The sequence below is a fragment of the Mangifera indica genome, chromosome 8 (assembly GCF_011075055.1).
Source record: "Mangifera indica cultivar Alphonso chromosome 8, CATAS_Mindica_2.1, whole genome shotgun sequence".
In the NCBI taxonomy this organism is placed as follows: Eukaryota; Viridiplantae; Streptophyta; class Magnoliopsida; order Sapindales; family Anacardiaceae; genus Mangifera; species Mangifera indica.
The window spans coordinates 7,902,211-7,923,205 of record NC_058144.1 but is presented as its reverse complement, the minus strand read 5'-3'; the positions used below and the strand labels follow the sequence as shown (position 1 = coordinate 7,923,205).

The 20,995-nt window shown below is 32.6% G+C and overlaps 1 protein-coding gene across 2 annotated transcripts; it reads right to left on the bottom strand.

Annotated features, from left to right (window-relative positions):
* Nucleotides 1-253: 253 nt before the first annotated feature.
* LOC123223836 (transcription factor GTE4-like) lies at nt 254-5,790 on the bottom strand. Of its 2 annotated transcripts, none has more exons than XM_044647234.1 (5): nt 3,130-5,790; nt 2,996-3,041; nt 2,784-2,897; nt 2,595-2,671; nt 254-641 (listed from the first exon to the last, which is right to left on the bottom strand). In XM_044647234.1, exons 1-4 carry the CDS (start codon nt 5,077-5,079, stop codon nt 2,610-2,612), a joined length of 2,172 nt encoding a protein of 723 aa, XP_044503169.1. In that variant the 5' UTR covers nt 5,080-5,790; the 3' UTR covers nt 254-641; nt 2,595-2,609. The 2 variants fall into 2 exon arrangements, with proteins under 2 accessions (XP_044503169.1, XP_044503170.1); XM_044647235.1 differs by having other exon boundaries at nt 2,595-2,668; nt 3,130-5,788.
* Between the last annotated feature and the right edge of the window lie 15,205 nt (nt 5,791-20,995).

Sequence of the window (20,995 nt, the reverse complement as noted above, 5' to 3'; positions counted from 1 at the left end):
TGCCACCAATTACAAGTAAACTTGATGCCCTATAATTAAATTACACTATATATACATAAAACCTTAGATAACCAAAGCGCTGATTCCTGCCTGTAAATAATACAAATAAGTACCATACAGCAGCCGACAAAACAACTAGCGTGGGCTGAATCTCCAGTCCTCCCAGCGATCTCTCTTGCCAGGCAGGTCAAGCACAAGTGAACCTGTTGAACAACCTAAATCAAAAGATCCATACAACCATGTACACAAATGATTTTCATATGAAGCTATCATTACTCCATTCACTTGAATTACAGACTATTTGCTATAACACCAAAGAATTCTGAATCTGCTGCAGAAACTAAGATGAGTATCCGTAGTTAGCAATGTACAGAAGCTAAGTAAACAAACCAACTACTTCTAAACATTACTATATTCTACCACATATTATACAAATTTGGGACAAGACAAATAAGCCACCCTACATACTAAAAGCTCTAGCTCTCAAGACTTGAAGAAACAGCTCCCGACAAGAAGTGGTCAAATGGTTGCTGCCTTTGCAAGCTTTTCCACTGTACACCAATATGCAGATTCCAATTCTAATCACCACCTGATAAGCTTCAGCCCGGTAAATAGTAATCATCTAGCCTAAACTCCAGAATCTATCACATCAAATAAAATCAGTGTCAAAATAATCTAGTAAGAAAGCTGAGATAATCAATGACAGAATTACAAGTACAATCGGCAATGCAGAAAGTAAAAGAACAAGGACAACTCCCTGCAAGCCGCATGAAAGTTAACATATCAAATTTGAAAACATGAATTCTCAACAATACATGAGAAACAACACAAATGTTATATCTCAACGGAGCATCAATTCAATGAAACAAGCCAGGCTTCAAACAGCTATCAGTGTAAAACTCAGAATACCAGGAAGAAAAGGAAAATGGATAAAGTAAGAAAAATATAAGACTTGCACAAAAGAGAAAACATGCTAGTGAGCACCATGCACAATTCTGTTTAGCAGTTTATAAAAAGTTAACAAGAATTACACAAACTAATTTTCTGCAAGCCTTCTTGTGCTGGGTCACATATTACACGGACCAGAACAAAAGCAGAATCAAATGAATATGACAACTATGGAAAATTGTTTGCCAAAATGTGGCGGCAAAATCAGATAAACAATCCAACAGAAACTAAGAAAATTCAAGATGCCAGAAGGTATAAGAACAAGAGATTGTTTTTATACTAAGAAAGCAAAAAAAAAAAAAAAAAGATAGTAATTCTAACTTTTTGCATGGACTCATTTTCTTGCATTCAAGACTACACTACTACATTAGCAAATAAGGCAGGTACCAACTTCAGGCCTTTTCAGACCCTTGAAAAAGTATGAAATGAGAAACTTATGATATCTAAATCCAAACAAATGGTCCATGCAAAGCTAGCCAAAAATTTAAAGCATAAAAAATGACAATTAAACTTGATTTAGATTAATAATCTATTGTTTTATTGATCAAAAACAATAGAAGGAAAAGTAAGATGGCACGTCATTAATTGTTTAAGATTCCAAGTGTTGTACTGTTCTATAACCTTCCACAGGCATTTATTGCAAACAACAATGTAGTTGACAAAATAAGAGCAAAACATTTATCAAATTTCACTGCTAGAAGTTGATGGAAATCACCAAAATCAATTGGATGAAGGCACAAATATCATGAGACCAATGAAAAGATGAAATATGTGATTGCATATGTCTGTTTAACACTTCCATGACGAAAAAAGAAACCATTTTAAAATGTTCCCTATGCAACCTTAAAAGTTAAATCAAGTCTATCTTCATCAAGGTATAAACCATCCAAAAATAATAAAACTCCGTTCTAATCAAAATTCCAAAATACAGGAAAAACTGTATATTTGCTTCTTCATAGGTCGTGCTTGGTTGCTGGATAAAAAAATACCCGCTACAGCCTCCACAATTGCCAGTTTGAGAACTTCAGAATTAACAAGGCACCTGAGTGCAATCCATCCTAACACACCACCTCCTCTCAAAAAAAACAAGGTATTCAATGTCTGTGTGCCAAGGTATAGCACCGTCTGGATAGATTCTGCAGCAGATTCACAGAAATGCAAATTCTACATGGATCTGACCGAAGTTCCCCCTTTTCCCACTTAAAAAGCACAGTTATCAAATATTTGGCTTGCATGGCAAATAAGCTATTAATGAAACCAACAGCTTGGCACACACTCAAAGAACAACCCAACTAGACGCCACTAAATAACATGTGATAAATGGGAAAAATACAAATATACCTCAACCTAAATAATAACAGGCTTATCTACATCACAATAGTCCTATGTTCTGAGTCCACAAAATCTCCATCATAACCATCAACCAACCTCACAAAAAGCAAAACTACACAATTTATAACTCTATGTTGTCATAGTCGAAGTTATCACAGAAGACCATAACAGCAAATCAATTTTAAAAATCCATATTTTGTTCAAACTCAGAGTCCCATAACAGGAATACAGTTATAAACTCAAACACAAACATAAAATCAGCAGAAGTCAAGAAAAGAAAGCCCATCAAATACATACAAGTTGTATGATCTTACCAGGACCAAGACATGTCATGTCTTGGGTGAATTCCCACCATCAGATCCAGATGAGGACGTTTCACTATCAGAATCTGCTACAAAAAAATAAAATATAATCAGGGAGACAAACAGGGCAAAACACTTCAATAAAGCCTCAAACTACTACTACGATGGATTTTCAACAAAGTTAAGAATACATCATAGTACCACTTGAAGAAGATCCAGAATCACTGCTAGAGCTGCTTGAACTACTTGACCTACTCCCATTATCACCTTGTTTTTCCACCTGAACTGGTGATGAAGAAGTAGCATTCCTTTCATCTACCAAAAGCAGAAAAAGTCGACCATCAAATCTATACCAATCAATCAGGAATGACTAACCAAAATTCCATCCATACTTGTAATCAGAATAACCTTACCTGGTCTGAATTCTTTAGGCACCTCTGCCACAACTGGAACTGGGCCCTGAAGATAAAGGACAATAAAAAAAATTTAGCAACTTGAACCCTCATTAAAAAGGAACAGAAAGAAAGGATACAATTAAAGGCTTTACCGGCTGCAGTATAGTCTGTTGAGCTTCTGCCCTCGCTTGCATTGCAAGCTCAGCCTTTCTCTTATTCTTGCTCAAACTTTTCTTGTAGTTGGTAACAAACCTATCAAGCTCCCACAGAGTCTCAGCATCAACACTATCAATGTCCACTTCAATTTCATCATCATGTTGGAACAGTGAAGAATTCCTCTTCTTTATAATCTGTACTATATTGTCCAGCTTCTCTGACGGTAAACTCTGCAGGTTTGTACTAAGCTTCTGCTTCTCTTCATATGTCATGTCCCTTTTATGTGGGTCCTTTGCCTTGGGCTTCTTAGGAGCAGGGGTCCGACCAGAGGGAGTAAGAATAATGGATCTTGTCTTTGGATCGGGGTATGTCATTGATTCGGATCTATCCAAAATCCTCCGCATATCAAGAGGAGGTGGCAGTGGAGGAGCCTTCCGTGATGTGGGTGTATGAAAAAACATTTCATAGTCTGCACCAATCCTCATCTCACGATTATATTCTGATTCTATAACTGCCCACTTGTCCTCAAATATCTTCAATAATTGTTCCGCCATTACATGAACATCTTGCCCTTTCGGGTTATATGTCATAGCATTATGGAAAGTAAGTCTGACATCCTCTGCAAATTCTTTTGGCGACTTGTACCAATTCTTGTTTAGTCTTGATTTCACAGTTCCCAAATCCATTGGATGCTTGATAATAGCAAAGTAATCGTGCAAACCAAGAGCCTTAGCGTCGACAGGAGCATTAAACACCCAACCATGCTTGTGCTTCATCAATTTTTCAAGCAAATTACTACAACTCTTGAAAACCTTACTTCCTGGTCCAAATCCATGTCCCAATTCTCCTCCTGCCTGCTTCTTACCATTCAATTTTGACTTCTTGTTACTCTCAGCTGGTGGGAACTTATCTTTTGCAAGTAAAAACTCTGAATTCCTATAAAATTGGTTGGCTTTTGGCGTCCTCTTCTCTTTCTCCACATGTTCACTCAGTGCTTGACCATTGTCCAACGTCGATATACTCAACTGATTCAAAGGCCTAGACTGCCTACTAATACTGATAGCCCTATGAGGAACTGGGACTCCCACAGAAGCCACCTCTGAATGAAACCTCTTCACTCCGTTATCAACCCCATCACTCACTGGTACAACAGAATTACTAAACCCGCCACTAATTTGCACCTCTTTTGCCTCAATCCTCTTCACCAAACTCCTCACTATATCAAGCTCACCTTCCAGCTTCCTCCTAATTTGACGCATCTCCTGCTTCGACCTAGACGCCAAATTAATCTTAACTTTATTCTCCAAAGATGATCTCACCCCACCATTTCCCAAAGGCAGCTCCCTCGTGGTAGAGGCCACAACCTGTTGCCTATTAAGACTAGAAGAATCATCTGAGACGGCATCTAAACGAGTAATGACCGGTTGCTGGGACAAATTTGTATCGTCTACTGCTAGGGTTTGGGTAGGAGCCTCTTGAATTGAGTTCTTGACATTGTCGCTGTTCTCCTCCTTGTTGCCGTTGTTGTTCTCCTCTTTGTTGCTATGGTCGTTCTTCTCCTTGTTGTTGTTCTCATCGTTTTTGCTCTGCCCGTTGTTGTTGATCATATTCTCGCTCTCGTTGTTTTGGTTGTTGTCATCATTGGGGGTAATATTCGTTGTGACGGTCGCGGTGGTGGTGGTTGTTGTTGCAGGGGCGGTAGTGGTAGCTGCTGTCGGCGCTGTTGTTGTTGTAGCAGTTGTCGTCGGGACGGTTGTTGTGGTGGTGGTTACTGCCGGGGTGGTGGTGGTTGTTGTCGGGACATTTTTGTTGTTGTTCGCAGCAGTATTGCTATTCTGATTCTTGGGACCTTTAAAAGATTTTCTTGTATAAACCTTGCTTTCCGAATATCTCTGCTTCTCTCTATTAGCCCCATCAGTTCCTCCGACTAATGGCCCCGAAGCCATACATACATCTATTTAATTACCAAAACCCTAATTAACTATACACGAATCCCTCAATCAATTCAAAACCAACAAATAAAAAAAAACCCTAAATTCCGCAGACAAACGGAACACAAATTAGGGCTTCTCTTCACAACCACAAGATCTAGTATATCATAAACCTAAAGAGTATGGCTGCGCATGAACAAAACAACAACAACGACGACAGCAGTTAGGGTTTCGAGCCTTTTACCTTTCGATTCGATCAGATCTTCTCTCCAGTTTCTCTCTCTAGAAACTCTCTCTCTCTCTTACAGTATCCTTATCTTACAGGTGTACGGTGGCAGAGACGTTCGTGAATCACAATTGATTTGCTAGAAGCGTGTGGATGCACTAAAAGAGCCGTGCCCCGGAAGCATCATAACGCAGATTTAAGATGTTAGACTCACGTGTTTCTTTTCCGCGTTGGGTACACGGTCCAATTAGGGGGGCACATAGTGTATCTCGTGACGTGGACATGATTTTGGGAGATGGGTTTGGCAGTGGCGGGGACCTTTGAATGTACGATTTTAAAGAATAACGTCAGTCCATAGACTTGCGCGTGACTTTCAGTTGCTAAGTTGACGCTGAGCGTCTATGTAGAGGAGTGACCGGCGGGGTTTTACAAGCGCCGGTTGTCTGTTGGTCTGGTTGCAGTTTTTGGGAGTAAATTGGAAGCCAAAATGTCATAGTTCAAAGAGTTCAAATGTGACGAGAATAGAAACTAATGACTGATTGGCTCAAAAATGTTTAGAGGCATGAATAGGGAAGAGGACTATTTTCCCCCTAAGTTTTAACCCAATCTCAAAAGTATACCTATTTTTTATCAATAATTCAAATACTCATCTAAAGTTTAATTTGTTAGGATTCACCCACATATTTTCTGTTAGGGTTAAGGGATAAATTTGTTATTTTATCAATAATATTAAATAATTAAAATTTTATCTCATTTTCTCCTCTTTAATTTGAAAAACTAACATTTGTCTTCTAAATTAAGTTTTAAAAAATTCACTTTTTCCTCCTAAAATGTAAACACTTTCTCTGGCGACAACCGATCGACGGTGGTGAAGTTTTAGTCCAGAGGTCAACCTCTGAACAATGCTTCGTTGTCCAGATCTTTGGACAACAAAGCGTCGTCTTCTGGATGACGTTTCGTCATCCATTCTCGACTACAAATGTCATCTTCATTGGACGACTAGGGTGGTCTAGAATGGATGACGCTCCATCGTCTAGTGAAGTTCGATGAACGTCATCCAGATCTGGATGACGCTCGTCACTTTCCCTCCAGCCACTGCGTCGCCAGTGGCTGGAGGGAAAATGAAAAAAAAATTAGGGATTTGAGGGGGTGAAAGACACTTTTCAAAGTTCAGATATGAGGGTAAAAGTTAATTTTTAAAATCAGAGGGAGAAAATACGATAAAATTATATAACTTGAATATAAACAATAAAATAACGGTTTTACCCTTATGTTTAACAGAAAACTTAACAATGATTTAGAGATGGGTAAGTGTTTGAGTTTTTCATCAGGTATGAGTATACTTTTGAGATTATGTTAAAACTTAGGTGGGAAATAGTCATTTTCTCGCTTGAATAAATGTTTTTTTCCTTTTTCTTTTAATACTAAGTTTTTTTTTTTTTTTATCATTCAAACTATTTTTAAAAACAAAATCTTTCATTTATATCACTATTTTCTCCACTTATTTTCTTTATTGGAGGTTACATTTTTTATCAAACATTCTTAACCTAAAAACCCACAATCAATAGGATCCTTCTCATTTCTTTATGCTCCAAATGTTTTCTGATTTCCAAAATCACCCTCTCACAATTACTTTTAGTGTCTTTAAGCTTTGTCCTCCACATGATTCATGACATTTCTACAGGAACAATAGTTGGAGTTAGAAAATTCAACATGAATTTAAATAATTTGTGTAATTACACTTTTCTGATACGTGGTGTTCGTTGGTTATGTCATGTATAAGTAGTTTTGAATGCACTTGAAATAACAGAATGGTTTTGTTTGATTTATTATGTTAGATGTAAATACCCAAGGTTTTGAATGTCTACGTACTCCATTACTTTAAATATACGTTAAATATTAATTTTTCATGACTTTGCAGCTATAAGATCTCTAGTTCCATTAAAATTTTTCACTTGTAATTTCGTTGTTTCCTAAACTACTCTATTGACTACTTAAACTAGCCTGTCAATAGCTTGCTCTACATTTCGCTTTGAGGTTCCCACATTCACCTGAACTATTGATTTAACATCTAAATTATGATTACGTGCAATTGAGTCTACTGGCAATACTTGGGGCTCTGGTGTATGGGCAACTAAATTTCATATTACTTTATCCCTAGGTTCATTTCCCCTTTTGTAACTTTAGGAATTACTAAATCTCTAACAAATTTCATGTGAGGTTTGTCACGTTGTCTTCTGTTGATGTTTGCAAAAAGCAATTAAACTATATTTTACAACAAAACTTATATGCATGCTTAATGAAAATGTCTTTAGAATATATCACATAAGTATTGATATCATGTTGACATGATTGGTCTTAACTTTCCTTATCCAATCAGATTTGAGCACTCCTTCGAAACACATCTTGTAAAACTATTTAAGAAAGTAATTTCTTTCAAATCTCCATAGCAACACTAATTTATAACGCAACATGTCTAGGCCTTCGACTTTACAATTTATCTACGTTGAATTTTATGAAAAATAATAGAAAAAAATATTCACCCCCTCAATCAACAAAACAAAATAGAATAAATTAAGCATGTTGATTGCATTTTGTACATTATAAAGGAAATTATGTTAGACATTTGACATTACAACATTTACATAAAACTTCTCAAAAGGGTTTACATCGTTATACGTAAAATGAGATAAATGTACTAAGAGTAGTTATGTCATGTAACACAACCGTGAGCATAATCATTAGTCAACATAATTCTAGAGACATCCTTGAGAGAAATTTTTTATAAAGGTGAGCCGAAAAGCTTAGTGAGTAGGTGATTTATAAATCACTTTTCGAATATTTGAAAATAAATATATAGAATAAAATATGACATTCTATAAGATATTACCCATATCGATGTTAATTTCTCATATATGAAATAAAAGGGTTAAATTTTTTATAATCATCACAATTAAAACAAAATAAGAAAATGCCATTAACTACTCTCAACCTAACTCAACACTTGAATTCTGAAGAAAGCCATCATCCAGTGCTATAATCACACAAAGATACTCAATTAACATCATGTAACCAGCACAACCACACACCCTACTAAATTATGCAACATGCAATTTTTCTGCCACACACAACACTAAATTTAAGCAACATGCAACTTTATAGCCACACACGCAACACTAAATTGAGGCGATATTCAACTATAGAGCTGCCCATAACACTCAATCAAATAATACACATGAAATTTTAATTTGGTTTCATAGAAAATGTTCTCTTATTCACATTACCATTTTGTAAAATATTTATATAAAAAAACCATATAAAGCAAATATAATGAATTTGTAAATAATATTTTCTTTTCACTTATCGTTGAAGTAGACCTAAACTAACATTAGAATCTTTTAAAAGTTTTTCTCTTTTTTCACCTATTTGACCAAATTCAATGCAAACCCTTATTAAAATTCCAATCTACAAAATTGAACAACGAAAAATGAAACTCTAAATACTAAATATGGATAAAAATTGAAATATTTTTCTCTCTTCCTGTTACTCCCTTATTCTATTTATTATTTCTTTTTTTTCTTTGTTTTTTTCCCTCTCTTGTACCTTCTTCTTCGCTTTTCTCTCTCAGTTTCATGCCAAAAAAGAATCCTAACAAAAAAAAAAAAAAAAACTGGCTTGAGCATCATTTAAGTGAATAATTCTTGTAATTTACCCTTATAAACCCATACTTTTGTGTATTTTCACTTCATCCCATAAATTTTCACTACCATCCTTTCAATAAAAGGATATAAGGTATTTTATAAATCGTATACCTAATCATTATATATTGTTCACATATGTCATGGTTAGATGTTTCTTTCTGTTAGTCGTTGAACATTTTTTTTTAAAACGAAGTTTGACAACATAACAACACAAATCACTAAAATTTTATTATTTGTTACAAATAATTCCTTTGAAAAGAAAATAACAATAACAAAAATCATTTGGTTTGGAAAGAAAGAAGTTTGTCATTTTATAAAAATAAATCAGTTTTGTTATAAGAGTAGTAGATATTTACATATGGGCAATTTTTTAAGCATACATATAAAATTTGAAATATCATGTAAATATATGAATAAATCAAATTAAAACAATATATTTCTATGCATTTCTTTTCTTTATAAAACAATATATTCATTTTACAATAAATCAAATTAAAATGCAAACAAAGAATTGGGCATTTAGTTTAAGATTAATAACATAATGGAATACAAAGAATTATGATAAACATTTTTTAATCTTCCTACACTTTCTTTAATTTTGAGAAAAATAAAAACAAACAAAACAATATTACTTTTGCTCTTTTTTAGGACTTAAAATTTTTAATGGTCCTCAAATTTTATAGTTATAACAACCTAACTCCACTAACACTGCATAACAGCTTCACCTACCCACGACATGGGCAACACTTCACCAAAGCTTAGTTGTTTGGTTTTGCTTCAGGATCTGGTGACACTCCTTTTACAAATATATTTAGCTTAGCTTTACAAATTTGAAAATAAAATCAAATTATTACACCATCTATTGATACTTAATTATAATGATTTAATGCACAACACTTGAATCACAGTTTCCCACCATAGATTTGACCCAAAAACATTTTTCTACCCCTTAAAATATAAATTATACATTTTCATCTAAAGTCAAATATTATTAACGAAATATTTATAGTAAAAAGCAAAATCGTTATTTTCGTTTTCTCATTTCCTTTTTAGTATATTTTGCTCTTTATTTTATATTTTCTGTTAATAAAATTTAATTTTAAGTGAAAACATATGATTTATATCATAAAGTGCCTTTGGATTACATCTTGGTTAGGAAAATGTAATTCACTCTTGAAAGAAAAGATGACCTTGCCTTGTCAAGTAAAGAGGATGAAAATGTTATTGTCGATGTCGGTCTCTACTTATGGCTAAATAATTAGCGTGTTAATTCCTTTCCTTACTAAAACTTCCAAACCAGTTAAAAAATTATAAGCAATATTATATGAATATATTTTTTATATAAAATTTAGATACATAAATAATATGTTATCATATGATTGAGTATCACTTTATTTTTAATTTAAAATTATTCAATCACATGATGACATATTATATGTGTATATAAATTGTGTATAAAAAATGTGTACGTATAATTTTATGGAAAGATTATAATGTAGAATAAGAATTTAAAAACTATATGATAATGGGGGAATTAGAGAAGACAGATGACATTTGAATTTATTACCGGTCAAAGGACTATTTCCGACCCAAGGATTGTTCTTTTCCCAAGTATTCTCCTTTAACTTTGAAAATCTCAAATACCCACCTATGAGCAGTTAAATTTAACGGTTGTAGGGGTAAAATCATTATTTTTCTATAATATTAAAAATAAACTAAAATAAATCTTCATTTCCTCCCCTAAACTTTAAAAACTAAAAGTTTTCACCCAACCAAAGTTTTAAAAAATGACAGTGTCCCCCTAGGGTTTGGTTTCTAGATCTCTGGTGTTAAATCAGGCAACATTACACGCCGTCTATCCCTTTCGAAGCTTCCTCTCCCTCCGACGGTCTCTCTCCACTCATTTGGATGTCCGTTCGACGTCAATCTTCTTCTGAAAGATGAAGAGCTTTATCGAGAAAGATGAAGAGCTTCGTCGGGGAAGACGAAACTCTTCATCTCCCATCGTCTTTCAAGCCTCATTCGATGCCGATCGGACTTTCAAATGGGTGGAGAGAGACCGTCGGAGGGATAAACGGCCAGCAACAACATCTGATTTGGCGTTGGAGATTTGAAAACCAAACTCTAGAGGGAAACTGTCATTTTTTAAAACTTAGATTGGGGCAAAACTTTTGATTTTTAAAGTTTGAAGGGGGGGATGGGGATAAAATTTTAAGGAGTTAGGGTTCCGTTAAATTTAACTGCTTATAGGTGGATATTTGAAATTTTCAAAGTTAAAGGGGTTACTTGGAAAATAATCAATCCTTGGGTGGGAAATAGTGCTTTGGCCTTTATTACCCCATGAAACGGGGAACAGAAAGCTACATGTGACAAAATTAAATATTACATGCAGCAGCCATGGCCCTGCAATAAAACACATAATTGATCACAAAATTTAGGGATGATGGTGAGGGTCTGGTCCTCCTGGTGAGACTCTATCAGCTCCCGCATCGAGTATTTTCAGCTTCTGATAACGCTTAAGTTTAGATATATCAAAACCAAGCTCATGCAGAAGTACGTGGCTGTCAACATTATTTTGTGTAGCCTGGTTGCTCCCGTGAAGAATACGTGCCTGCAAACTTATGAAGAACGAAGAAAATACGATAATGAAGAGCATTGACATTGGCACAACACGTGAACCAGCCATGGTATATGTAAAGAAGAAGACTCAGAGGCTGAAAGTATTTTGCATATGAACAAGTTCCCAGCTATTTATAACAATGAAATCTTAGAGAAAGAGTTTACAAAGCAAATATATTGTTAGTGGAAAGAACAGGTAGACCGACGAAAAAGTTTCCAATTCTTCATTGCTAAATTAATACTCGACACCGTAGGATCGATTGTCTTTTGAGTCAATCTTATTTTTTGTATCCTGACTGCGTTTATAAAATATATCAGATAATGACAAAGCTTCTGAGGTTGCCTTATCATCGTCTTCCTTTATTATCTCGTTTCTTTGTTGGATGAGTGAATTTTAAATTGAGCTTTACCGGTAATCAAACATCAACTTGTTCAATTCACTTAAGATCAGATTTAATTTAAAGATTTCCTTATGAATTCCCTAGTTCCGATGTTCTTCTCAGGTTTAACAATTAATTTGTTTGAACATTGGACATAAATGGTTAGGGAACACATGGGTTCCATATTGAAAGATTCTTCATCCACATGGTTATGGAAAAAAGAAGTATATCCGAAAACACGTTATCTGTTTAAAGTAAAAATAAAATAATATCAAATCATATTAAAACACAATATCATTATTATAAGATATCATTACTCAGATCACTAGTTAATAGATACCTTTAACCGTGAAAAATAAAACTATGGATTCGGAGGAATAATATTGGAAATTCTCATTTTCTGCAACTGTAAACTTAAGCTTGGATTAGAAACTTTGAAGTCGAGAGCTGCTGCATGTTTTTGCAAAATAAATATAATTTCATAAAGACAAAATGGAAGTAGATCTTATGCAAATCTACTCAAGGTTGACTAATTTCTTTGATAGTTGACAATTTCCTGATCCAATCCAAGTGGTTGCAAATGGACAAATTTAGTTTTTTATTTTAAAGCAGAATCAATTTCTTTTAGGTCTTGTAATATTCTTATTCAATTCGGTTCTGTTCTTTTGTTTCCACTGCAAAAGCCACACTCATATATCTGCTACCGAAAGCTGTTATATTCATTTCATCAGCTTAATGGGCAGCACTGTACTGACTAGATTTTGCTTCAAATCAACATTATTCATTTACTTTAAGCAATTATATATACATATATTTGATAATGCTTGTGGCGGCGCCATGAATAGCTCCATAAATTAATCTCTACGCAAGGCAGTTATCCTGTTTCAGATTCGTTATAGTGATATTTATGTTTTTGCGGTTAACCATAGGTTAACCATAAACAAAAAAGAGAGAAACAAATATTGAATTCTAAGTAACGTTGGATTTGAGTTAAACCGAGTTTGGTTTTCTTTAAGGAAGCTAAATTTAAGCTTGAGCTTACTAAACTTGTTTTAAAAGTGTTTAAGTTCGACTCATTTGAAAGGAACAAAATTAAAATTTGAATCTGAATCAAGTTTTAAACTCAATTCAATACTAAAATATTATCATTTTGATACATATTAATCAAAATAATATCGTGTTAAATCAGATCCACCTCTGTAACAGTCTTGCTACAAATTCATTAATATAGATTATTCTTTGTGGTGTTTCAGATCAGGTCCTCCAAGACTATTTCTCTTGGAGTCATTATAGCTAGAGACAATTTCTTTATAACCCATCTATGTCTTGAGTACATAGCCATATTCCTCTTGAGCTCTATCTAAGAAACTCATTCAAATCAAACCATCTTTTTGGAATTGAGCTACAACTATATTTTGGATTATTAGTGTATTGATTGAGCTATAACTATATTAGGAATCAAACTTGGAGAGCTAGCTCCTTATACAACTATTCTTCTAAATCATGGTTTTTTTTAAATTTATATTTAAACAACGTGGTAGACAAATGATGTATTTAGTTTGTCTTGTTTTGTGGTGCTGCCCATGTCAAGTTCATAACATATAAAGAGAACAATATTTTAAGAGGAAGAATGGAACTCTTCAAAAGGACTTTGGTTAAATCCAATGTGGGTGGGTGTGGATCTAATCAGTTTCTAAGTTTTGTTTTCAGCACCTCTTCCGATGCTGTAAAGGTTGCTCTAGATTGCAACTTTGTCCATAAAGAATCCCCTGGGGTACCAAAGGGACAAACTCGATTCATTCGGATTCTGTAGAGCAAATGCACAATGCCCCCACTAAATCATTTTGCATCGTGTCAAATACTTGTTGAGTTAGCTTTTGATTGTATTAGGCTTTAATTATATATTTAATTACACAACCCAACCATCCATCCCCTCAATTATAATCTTTTTAAGTGGTGGGTTACGTATTTCAACCTTTTGGCGACATGAAAATGAAAATTAAAGCTTATAAAAATCCGCGGGGCCGGAAGACCAGGCCGCTCCCTTAAAATTATTGATTAGGCTAATTCTGTCACCCAACCTCTATTCTTCTACACTATCACTTATAATTTTAATCCTTAAAATGTAGCCATTTCACTAATTAATAATATTTTTAAAATTAAATTAACGATTAAATCAATTATTTGACTAATTTCTAACTGAAGTAGTTCAATTTATTATTAAATTATTATATATTTTTTGAAAATTTTAAATATTTATCATATTTTTAAAATATATAAAACATAATTTTAAATATATTAATTAAATAATTATCACTCTAGTTTTTATATATATATAAATTAATTACAAAATTTATTATTAATTCAATTAAGATTTTATAAATTATAATTTTTTTAAATTTTAATAAAACAAAAATTGTATAATATTATATGAATCCGGTTTTATTGATTTTAAATAATTTTTTTGTTTTAATAGTTTTATCAAATTTGATCCAATTTTAAATAAATCGATATTAATATATAGACTAAATTGAAATATAAAATTAAATCAAAGTATAAACTAATTCATGATTTAACCAATCCAATTAACTAATAAAGACTGTTTATTATAAATTACCTACTTTGAAATTAAGTAATTCATTTACCAACTATTATCATTCATCGGTCTTTTTTTTTTTTTTTAAATAATAAGATGAATCCTTCAATATTGATATTTATTACCATTTTGTAGTTTAACAGGACAATGTACTAAACTTCAATACATCTTACTGATTACATGGATTTGTATAATAAAAAATGAAAATCAGATAAAATTTTGTATAGATTATAGCATATAGTGAACAACATGAGAAAGAAAACTTTATTGACCCATATAGACACTGTTTTACCAGAAAATTTATCTGAATCCCATCCTCAATGGCTTGGCTCGAGTTGTTCGTTCTCCTAAATCAAGAACCTCAGTTACCCTTCTCTTCCGGGAATTTGAAGTATTACAAACAGAAACAAACGATGAAGGCAATTGTGGGAAATCAGTTTCTTGAGCTGAAATGTGGAACAGGTTGGAGATGTCAGCAAGAGGCATTCTTAATCTTCGTTTAAAGGTTTTCTTAAAAGATGGGGCAGGAAGTGGAAGTGGGGTTTTTTTGTTTGCAGAGGAAGGGGGGATATTTTCTTTGTTGTTGGGCATTTTGGTGAAGGATGTTGAGGGAATGGAAAGAGCGTGGAGATGGAGGAGGCATTTGTAGTGCTGGGTAACTGGTTCATTTTGGAGGGATGATACAAATTTTGTAGAAAGTTTCCTAATTTTTGAACAAATCTAAAAATTTTGAGTTTCAAGGAGGGAATTCAATTTACGTCTGAGTTGTGATTATACAAAGGAGGGAGTTGTTGGTTTTTGGAATTTTAGAATAGTAGAGAAATCTGAACTGTAAAATTTTAGGCGCCTAGAATGGGGAGCCAAACCATATGAAGGCCAAATCTGGGTCTGGGGTTTGGCTCCATTTTCTTTTTGGCCAAGACAATCTGGTCTGGGCCGCCAACTAAGCAATGAGAGACGTCATTAAATGTATGAAAAAGAAATTAAATAGTTGCCCTAAATGCAGGGTCTGGTGTCTAAGAGGGACCTCACCTCAGTTGTCGCCTAACTTATCTGGCCTGCTTACAAGGAGATTTTAGAATAGAGTAGGGCTCTAATCAATCCAATTAAAACATCAAACTAAAATCCACTCTTCTTTTTTACATCTATATTATATATTTTGTATATAATTTAAATATATAAATAATATATTATTATATAATTAAATAATTTTGAATTAAAAATAAAGTAACACTCTACTATATAATATTATATCATCTGTGTATACAAATTATGCACAAAAAATGTATACACATAGCATTGTTTTATATATTTATGTCAATAAAATTATATATACAACCAACAATATGTCGCTATGTGATTGGATATTATTTTATCTTTAATTTTAAACTATTAAATTACATGGTGATAGGTCATTGGTTGTATACGTCATTTGTGCACATAACATTACTTTATTTATATACCTATTTTTATTTAATATTTCTTTAATTTATTCTTTCCTATAAACACCTTTGACACTTACATGTATATACTTAAATTTTGATTGATTTATTCATTTACATTTCTTTGATGCAGTTCAAATATTTCGGATATATGATGAAAATTGATTAATCTATTTATTTAGGTGATATATCATTATGTAATTGACTTATATTTGAATTAACGATAGAATAATATCTAATAAAATGATAATAATAATATATTATCTGAATATTGAATTAGATACTTAACACCAGATATAGATCACACTAGTTTAATAAAATCTCAACTAAAGTTGGTGTCTCTTGCAATAGTTTGACAGACACAGGGAGCTAAGAAGGTAAGAGAATAATGTTACAGGCAAAAATTAAATTTGGATGATGAGCCAAAGATGATTGTCTAAGCAGTGACCTCATCCTCACTGGATTTCATGTTTTACACTAAAAACAAAGTGTTTTGCGGCAATGGAATAGGCCCATTTTTCTGTATCTTGTGGTCACTGAAAATCACCCCAGAATCAATTGGCCTGAGAAGATTTAATCTATTATTCCTTCAAAATCTGTAAGATCAGCATTAATCTCGTGGGTTTATATACTTTTATTTTGATAAACTTAGGTTAAAAAAAGTTACGACTTGAGGAGCATCTATCTATGAGTCTTTTCCTCTTTTCCTTCGAAAAGCGGAAGGGAATGTTGTAAAGTAAAAATGAAAGCAAAATAAAGAAGATAAAGAAGAACTCAAAGCAACTTCCATGGCTGAGGACGGCACAGTGTTGAATCATATATATTTGACAACTCTCTCTTCTCCACTTGCCTGGTCGTTTTCACCAGTAAAGATGCTAGTACTGGTCCTACCAACACTATTATTATTGATCATCCGTCCAAACTTTTTGCACCCAAATTTCTCAACTATCTTATTCACTTCTCCAATGAAAAATAAATATAATTGTTAGTCAATTAGCCTGGAATGTTAATGAAATTAAACAGCTTTGCTGTCTTCATATCTGCCCCTCATGAAGGTGGTTGTGTTTACAGTGAATAAGGTGCTGTCGTTTTAACAAGTGGGACGCCAGCCATTGCGGTTGGCTCTTCATGCATGCGCAATCAATAATGTTTAATATAGAAACTACCTTTTTTGATGATAATGTATGATTCTGACAACCTGTGCTTTCCCAACTAACACTACTAATCTTATGCTCATGCAGCCTGGTTTTCACCAAGACAAGATATTGTCAAGGACAAAAACAAATTCTATTTCAACCATATCCAGTTCAAGCTCCCAAAAGTTAAAGCTGAAATGGCAATAGAGTGTGATTTCAGGTATAATAGGAAGAATTTATATTTACCTAAATAAAAAGTAAAAACTTTGACTTAATTGATACAATAATAAGGAGATTGATAACTTAATTTAAGGTTTTACCTATTTGAATTCAATTAAGTTTTCTTTATTACAAAAATAATAATAATAATAGTAAAACCTTCTCGAGTAAGATTCTGCAACTCTCTTTTTGTAGAATTATTGGTTCTATGGAATCGATTGATTTTTTGCTTTCATTTTCTCATGAAATTAGGGAATTTTAGTTGAACTTTTTTATTTGCACACTTTCCTTGATAACTTCGAATTTGATTTGATTCTAAATTAACCAATTCAATATATAAAATTCGCATTTGAGTCTACTACCAGAAATTGGGTTTATTGTATTAGTTCAAGAGTAATATCACACACACACATATTTAAACAAATCTTATTAACTTAATTATATAAACTGACATGATAACATATAATTGAGTGATGTAAATCTCTATAATTTTTTACTTCAAAAAAATCATTCAATCTTATGTTTTCATGTTAGTTTGTTTATATAATTTATAAGGTTTGTTTATATATATAGTTTTATATTTAACTCAAAAACTCCATCATAGATACTTTAATTTCTAATAACTTTTCATTTACTATAAATGAATTATGGAAAGAAGACAAATAATAAGGTGATCATTTTGTTGAAACAAGAATGCATTGAGACTCTTAATTAGTTTGGTGCCTTTGAATAGAGAGAGAGAGATAGCTAGGAAGCACGGCTTTTGGAGCATGCATGATGTTTGTTTTTGTGCTTGCCCTTTGCAATATATAATATGTAACATGGGTGGGGTAGCAAGATGCATGCTTCAAGTTGAAGATGTGAGAGATCGAAAAATGTGAAAGACACATGCCGTTATAAACAGGACTATTGATAAAAACAAACTACAATATAACAACTTGGCAGACTCTCTCCATCTTCTCACTCACTGCTAGCTACTGTTTCTCCTTCTGGCTTTCGCCTAAAAAACATACACAGAAAGAGAAATAGGTCAGTGGAACATTAAAGTCATAATTCTTGGATCACGAGCTTGATTGAAAGAAGATGATCAGGGTCCCCCTTCCATTGTCCCTTTCTACTTCTACAACTGCAACAAAACTACTCATGCTCCACCTCTCTTTTCCCTGGCACTGCGCGCTTTATTGCCTTTCATTTTCTATCCACTACAAAACCCAACCTAAAACACTGGAACATGTACATATATTATTATTATTATTTAATTTTGAATCTAGTAATCCATCTGATCGTTGTTGTCAAAAATTTAATCTTAAAATATTGTTAATGTAAGTGATATTAGGCAGACTAAATACTGTTCCGCAGGCTTAGCCTCTTAAATGTTGAAGCCATAAATATAACATCACTATCATGGCAAGGTAAAGATATTGACTCTGCAATGCGCGCATGCTACCTGTTGTGTACAATCGCATTCAAAAGCTGATGAAGAAAATAAAAGCTCACCAAAAATCAAGTCTTTGTAACGCAAACAAAATTAAATTTACCTTACCTTTTAGCTCAGACTTGTTCCTCGTTAGACTTTAATGTAGCTGAAAATATTGAATGGTATATCACATCACATCCTAATCTAATTTTGATGTACTATGCTACAATTACAGAAAAAGTAGTAGCCATTTGTTCCAATATTAATTGGACAGTTAATACAAACTTTTTGAAATATATATTGTCAAAACTAGATAGCACGAAATTAATATCATCCCCATAATTGCTGTGGAAATACAGCTATGATTGAACCAGTCTTTAACTCCACCCACTCTTTGTAACAGCATGCATTAACAATTAACAACCGAAGTTATACACCCATGGAAGAGCAATACTTCAAGACTCTGACTGCCCGTCTCTTCGCCCAAAGTAAAGGTTTAGGCATACTTGTATGTAATTAGTCTCCAAGGAGTTGTTTGAGTGACAATGGAAGGGTTTCACCATGCAAAAAGATATAAGTTCAAATTCCTTTTGACGGTGTATTAATATTAAATTAAATTAAATTATTAACTTATATGATACAATAATTATAAGACCGTTCCCTATACTATGAGTTCCTCACTACAAAAAAATATAAATTATATATACCTATAAATATATAGAAATAATTTATGTGAAAAAAAAAAACAACTATGTTGTGTATTATAGAATCTATGTAATGGGTAAATAACAAAATAGACCGTTGATTTATGTGTGACAATCTTTGGAAAGTTAAAATACAAGATATTAAAGTTGTTTTTATAATAATCTAGGTTTGATAAAGAAGAGTAACAAAGTAGGGTAGCCTTTATAGTTACAATAAAATTATGTATACAAACTCATATGTGTTATTATATGATTGAGTAATTTTTAATTTAAAATAAAGTAATATTTAATCACATGATAACATATATGAATATGTATATATTTGTGTATCCAAATTGGGTACATATAATATTGCATTTATATTTATGTATAGACTAACCATTTATGGGGGTTGCATGACCCAATTTAGTCACTAGAATTAAGTAATTAAAAAATATATATATAAAAAGTGGGAATGCACAAAGGGAAGAAAACCCTACCATACTTTGCACACAAAATCCTCCCTTTTGATAAAGGCGAATAAAATATGGAGGGAAAGAGAGGAAGAAATTAAAGAGGAATATGATGTGACATTATGAAATTAATAAAATTATGCATATTCATTTTGAATATATAAATAAGCATATATTTGATATATATTATCATGTAATTATATAATTTTAAATTAAAAATAAAGTAGCATCAAATTATATAACGATATATATAAATATGTACTTATTTATATATTTATAATGGGTATATACAGTATTACTCTTACTAAATATGATGGCAATGCTTGAATGGAAAGTTTATGGAACAAAATCTAGTCACTCTCAATTAGGTAAAGGTGAGCATCTTACAATATACAATTGTCATCTATTTCTTTTAGTTATTTTCTTCTCATGATTTTACTTTCTTATAATGCAACGCCACTTTTATTTCAAAATAAAACAGAATCATATAAACTAAGAGTAAGTTACATTTTCCCATTTAAAGTTTGACTTAAAAATATTTTTTCTTACATCGATGATATAAATAATATTTTACTATTCAAAATCAAACTTCATTAAATAAAGGTAACCTCAAATTATATTACAAATTTTACTTTTTAAAATTATCATAACACCTTAAAATTGACAAAAACTTCAAAGTATCCTACAAATTTTCAATATGCACATCACACACTAATTCGCCTTTTTATTTTTACTTTCACCCTCTTCTTCCCCAACTCACCTCTTCTCCTTCCCGATGTATAGTAGTTGAAAAACTCATTAGTGAAGTTTGATGGTGTCGATGCCTTCATTGAAAACTCATTCCGCAACTTCAACCCTAAATCCCACTATTGTCAATGAATTTTGATGGTGCAAAATCATTAGATTTCTTCTCAAATTATCAATATTGTCAATTTATTAATGAAATATTGTTGACTCCTCGTGAGGTGAGGGGAATAGTGATATTGTTATAGATAATGATTTGATTTTAATTTGAGATATTCCATTGGATAAAAACAAA